At 41.3% G+C, this 6,000-nt stretch overlaps 1 protein-coding gene across 1 annotated transcript; it reads left to right on the top strand.

The window, feature by feature from the left end:
- Window positions 1-542: 542 nt before the first annotated feature.
- Window positions 543-3,426, top strand: TMEM164 (transmembrane protein 164). Its single transcript, XM_009276631.2, has 2 exons — window positions 543-692; window positions 1,088-3,426. Exons 1-2 carry the CDS (start codon window positions 543-545, stop codon window positions 1,292-1,294), a joined length of 357 nt encoding a protein of 118 aa, XP_009274906.1. The 3' UTR covers window positions 1,295-3,426.
- Window positions 3,427-6,000: the final 2,574 nt, after the last annotated feature.

Here is a 6,000-nt window from a genome sequence, read left to right as displayed (position 1 = left end):
TCATTTAAAAGCACGGTCGAATACTTTTGGATTGACTCCTTGATACAGCCTTTCTGTTCCTAGGCATTATTGGCGCAAGTTACTTTTTAATAGTTGTTAAACAACCGTAAAATTAGGAAATGGCGATTAGGCGATGCTCTAATACAGTGCTGTGCAGGATCTGCCACTACCTAGGTTAGTTCTGTGCATGCTGAAGTCACAGCCCCCATAAGCAGGAGGCGTTTAAGTATAAATAACCTGATTTTTGAAGATTCGTTGTATACCAGTACTGTATTTCAAAATCATTCGGTACTTCTGCGGTAGAAGGAAGAATGAGGTAAAACTCACTGGTGTTGGTGAAAGATAGGCAAGCTTAATGAGGTAACATAGCGTACGTTTTACTGCTGGACCAGAAGGAGGGAAGAAACCCATCAGGCCGCTCCAGGTAAGAAATAAGGCTCTCGGATATTAATTACTGTAATGGTATTGAGTAGGTTATCAGCTAAAGCCAGATGCCCTAACATCCACAGAGGAGAAGAGAGAGGATTATTCATGAGTGTTTGATGGACACGGCAATTCAGCTGAACACTAATGTATTCCTTTCTTTTCAAGGTATCTACACTCCAGAACCACTCTGCAATTTCTGGTGGGCTCTTTTATCCACGGGGTTTATGTTTGTATATCATTTTAGCATCTTGCAGATTCTGGGATTGGTAAGTAAATACAGGTTAATAAATGGATAGAGTGCAAGTACATTCAAAGTAAAAATGCTGACTAGTTTTTCAAAGTGTCCAGATATATATGGATAAGACTAGTTACATGCAGATTTCGAATTGCATGTTCTGATGGGCATTTGTATCTCATATCTCACGAGTATCGGTAAAAGATTTCATAAATTGGTTACGTACCTGCATAAATCCATCTATTAAATGCACAACTGAATTTGGATCTGCTTTCCTTCTGAAAGCTGCCCTACGTGTGTTGAACAAAGGACTGTCACCTCAACATTTTTTATTATTACGGTAATTTCAAAATTACCATTTTAGGGGTCTGAATCAGTGCAACACAAAAATATTGTTAATTCATAAATTTGTTGTCACTTTCTCAGGTTACAGAAGTGAATTTGAACAACATGTTGTGCCCAGCCGTCTCAGATCCTTTTTATGGGCCCTGGTATCGAATCTGGGCATCTGGACATCAGACTGTCATGACCATGACTCATGGGAAGCTTGTAATCCTACTGTTTTACAGTGCTGTCCCCATCTTTAAATGTAGCGTGGACTTGCTCAGACTCCCAGCTAAGAAAATAGACTGAAATTTCTCCCCACGGAGCAGTACGTACAGGAAGCAGAGATACTTATACTGGAAAACAAAGAGGAGGGATGAGAGGACAATGTGTTTATACTTCTCCCCACAGTTTATTGCCTCAGAAACACCTCTATAATCAAGTGAGGTTTTTTTTAACTGCTGTTTCTCACTGCCTATTGCCAATGGCAAAATTAGTGGCCTTATTCTGGAGAAGGTTCGTGTTTTATACATTTTGTGTAGATTACAGCAGAATCTTGCTAAGCCACCGTTCAAAATTAGGCCAGGATCTGTCCACATTCCAGCAAAGAGAGTGGCAGTGCTACCTCGTTTTGACTTATTTTCCATTAAATGTAAGTACACTTACATCACAGGATAAGGAAATAAAGCTGAATTACAACACTCCACTGATGCGAACAGAACACATGTTGAAGTGCATCATCCTGGCTTAACTCTTAGCACTTGAATGTTGCAAAACGGTCACAGTGAAACGATGTACACTTAATCTCCCAGTCGTAGGTGCGAAACAGTGAGGTTCTACTGTATTTTCTTTAAGCTGGTTGAAAATGCTAGGGAACAATAACTCATTCAAAAGTTATTTTTTTTTTTTTTAAATCGACTACTTAAATTTCTAAGCTGCTGTGCATAAATATCTATCTGGCTGAGTCCCATCAGATCTTGACGCTATGGAGATGCTTTTATTTGAGCGAGTGGAAAAACACCATGTTGAAATAATTTCAAAAGACCGTGTTACGTATAAGCCATGATAAGGTATTTCATCCACTGTTCTGACCTGACTTTGAACAAAATGGGTTTTTCACTTAGCTTAGACTGGGGAGGGAGTGGAGATACAAAGTCCAATGTAAACATCAGCGTTTTCTTTTTTTACTTACTAGCTTTTGAAACATTCCTCCTCTGTGTTCTACACTGATCCTCGCTCAGTAGAGCGGTTAGTGAAGAAACAAAATGGAACTGTGATGTTCTCTCTCTACAGCTCTAATACACTCTGTAGACTGATTTTAAAATGCAGATATAAAAAGGAATGTCAAATCAGTGCAGGCCTCTACTGAAAAGAAAGTGTTCCAGTTTACTAATATGACTATATCTTCCTGTCAACACGTCTTTTGGAGAACGGGATGTAGATAGGCAGAATGATGAACAGTAAACTGTGGGTACCTGTTCAAATTTCCCAAGGCTAGAGGAGAAACTTGAGCAGAAAGATGGGAAATCTTGAGTGTGTTCCTCCAGATAGTTACTTGTGAGTCTATTATGCAGACTGCTGTGTTTCAGGGCTGCAGGAATTTTGTTGTACAAAAGTTTGTTGCAATTTACAGATTCATTGTCTTGTCAAAGCTGTGACTTGCAAGATAAAACAAAACCATCATACCTCCTCCAGCTGGATCACCTGAAGATATATTCTGAAGTTAAGGTACAGTCATTTATACCTCAAGAAGGAAAAGTAAGAATGAGAAGTGGTTGACTTCCCCCCCCCCAAAAAGAAAAATTTTCATTGGAGAGGGAACAAAAGGCTACTTCCAATATTTTTACTTCATATGATTAAAAAAAAATACACCTCAATCAGAAATATATTGTCCCACGTTCTAATTTACAAACTGGTTTCTGGCTTTCTTCCACGCCTTGCTGTGTGTATATATACATAATAAATGTACTGTACTCTCCCAACTTGAGAACATGAGACGTATACCTAAACTATCCATCAACCACGTATAGCTTAGTTATACAGACGGCTCTGTATAACGGCTCCTTGTGTTTGTAATCAGAATTCAGCTTGAGAAAGCAAAGCACGGGATAATAAGGACTACCAGCATACAGAGTTAACGGTCAATTGTTGATCCTGCAAATGTCCAAAAGTACATAATGAATCTCATTGAGCAGTCTCGCTGCCGCCTCAGGAAAGCTGGGCATATGTTGCTTAAGTATTTGTAGAGTGGGGCCTAAAGAAAGAATGCGTTGGTTTTGAAGGCCTGAGTCCGCCTGTGGAAGACCACTTAATTAGCTGCTGAAGTGACAGAAGTTCTTGCTATTTAGTTCGGCAGATTCAGTATTTCATGATGAAATAGAGGATGTTGCTGGGAGATGCTAAGATGCACAGTGCTGGATGTAAAGCATGCCCCCTACTAATATACTTCATCTCCTATGAAGAGCTGAATGAAACACACGGTGATTCTTCCCTCCCCATGGTTACTGTCAAGTGTATCATGGTTTACTTATTTGCTTAAGAATTTGGCAAAACGCCTTGTGTTGGATTCAGTCCTGTTTAGACAGAAAGTTTGGTTACAATAGAATGATTTTAACCAAATTTTGCAAATGTTATTTAGCATTATTATTTGCTTAACTTTTTTTTTTTAAAGAATTTTTCCTGTTTCTTTATTTTTTCTTCAGAACGTTGTAGCTACTGGAAAAATTTCTGAGTTATGTGAAAGTAGCAGCCTTTGGTTTTTTCTTTTTAAACTACAACATTTCCTATCTATAGTCGTGTGCTCCAGCGCATTCTAAACAAGTATAAACAGCTGCTATTTGCCACCATTGACGGCCTCTGGTCAACTGAGACTGCAGAAGCATTTAAACAAGCTCAGGTGTCTCAGTGCAGGCCGTTTGCTTGGAATGCAAAATTTGTGAGCTCTTCTGACTGACTTAAAATTCAGGAGCAGGAATGGCAATGTTAAATATAGCCAACGCGAGGGAAATCCCTGGGGCAATCTGGATGACAGGTTTCTTGGTGTAGTTGTACCACTTGCACCGTTGACTTTGATAGCAGAGCCACTGTAAGGGATTGCTCCTGCCTTCCCTCCCAGCCCCTATCATAGATGCCTGTCGCTGTCACTGTGCTGTGACTCATGCTTTTCTCCCTTACGCTGGTCCCGTTGTTTTGAGTCACACTAGAAATTTCAGGCATAATTTCGCAACATGGAGTATGCTGACAGAACTGCTCATCAAAGCCAACGGGACACTCAGTATTCCCTTTCCAAACCTTACCCATGCAGGTTCTGGAGCTTGTTGAACTCTTCTATACCAATCTAAGTAAGTTGCTAAAATGACTAACTGAACAAGGTAATTCAGCAAAAAAAAATAGAGAGGTAAACCAACTACTACACTCAGTAAAGATTTTAGAAGTATTGGAGCTGCTGTAAAAGAGTTGAATGGTGCGACTGGAGTCAGGCGGGAGGGAAGTGGAACCTTCACGTCTTTTTGACGGTAAGCTGTTGCTTCTTTGCTTTTTGTACAGTATCAGTGAAGCTGGCTTAGAATAGAATCGTTTAGGTTGGAAAAGACCTTTAAGATCATCGAGTCCAACCATTAACCTAGCACTGCCAAGTCCACCCCTAAACCATGTCCCTAAGCACCACATCTACACGGCTTTTAAATACCTCCAGGGATGGGGACTCCACCACTTCCCTGGGCAGCCTGTTCCAATGCTTGACAACCCTTTTGGTGAAGAAATTTTTCCTAATATCCAATCTAAACCTCCCCTGGCGCAACTTGAGGCTGTTTCCTCTCGTCCTATCGCTTGATACTTGGGAGAAGAGACCGACCCCCACCTCGCTACAACCTCCTTTCAGGGAGTTGTAGAGAGCGATGAGGTCTCCCCTCAGCCTCCTTTTCTCCAGGCTAAACAACCCCAGTTCCCTCAGCCGCTCCTCATCAGACTTGTTCTCCAGACCCTTCACCAGCTTCATTGTCCTTCTTTGGACGTGCTCCAGCACCTCAATGTCCTTCTTGGAGTGAGGGGGCCCAAAAGTTAAATTATTCCCTCCCCTTGCCCCTTTTTGAAGGCTTTTTAAACTTAGTGTTTCATTTTGGTTTATGGTATGGCAGCAAGACACTGTATCAGCCTAGCTGAGACACAAGCTTCACAGAAGAACAGATCAGAATGGGAGCAGAAAGGGAACGAACTTCTGAAGCTAATGTCATGGAACTTCACAGCCTTTATTCCTCAGCTGTCTCTGGTGCCTGTTTGGAATGTGCATCACACAGAGCTTGTTCAATGTGCAGCATATTGGGTTGAATGGGAAAGCAGCATACTTAAATCTCCATAGGGGTTATTTATTCTCTTCCCTGGCAGAGGCTGATTTTCTTTTCCCTGAACTGTTTATTTTATAGGCAGTTATGCTATACGGATGACTTCTTTGGTTGCTTTTATGCTTATTTATGCTGGAAATCTAAGAGCAAAACTATACTGCTATTCTTGAAATCTAATTGGCATTCTCTCCTGTGGTTATTATGCACACAAGCTGTGTCAAGATAACTTGAAGCTGTTGGCCAGTACCTGGTGATGAGATTTTTACATTGCAGCAGTGCAGTGTACAATCGAAAGGGCAGTCCCGGTCCTCCCTGGTCAAACGTTCCTAAATCTTTTGTCACAGTACTAACAGTTAGGAAAACATTAGCAATAGCTATGGGGCGGAGCAGGAGGTGGACCGTACAGCCAGTCAGACTATGCCTTGCAGCAGCAGCTTACGCTGACTGTAAAATCTCACCCTGAAGTGGACCGATTTGCTGTCCGCCAGCAAGTTGGGCACAATACCAGAAAAAACTTCTTGTGTAGTGCCGATGCCTGGACTGCACAGAGAAGCTGGTCTGTATTAAGGTGTCTGAACAGAGCCCTCTACTCTCCTAATTTTTAGTACTGTAGGCACTTCAAACGAAAGAAACAAAGAGCGATGAAATGGATTGCTCTTTCTGCCAGTGAATGAC

The sequence above is a fragment of the Aptenodytes forsteri genome, unplaced genomic scaffold (assembly GCF_000699145.1).
Source record: "Aptenodytes forsteri isolate BGI_AS27 unplaced genomic scaffold, ASM69914v1 Scaffold107, whole genome shotgun sequence".
In the NCBI taxonomy this organism is placed as follows: domain Eukaryota; kingdom Metazoa; phylum Chordata; class Aves; order Sphenisciformes; family Spheniscidae; genus Aptenodytes; species Aptenodytes forsteri.
The sequence above is the reverse complement of the archived record's forward strand: the minus strand, read 5'-3'. Positions and strand labels throughout refer to the sequence as shown.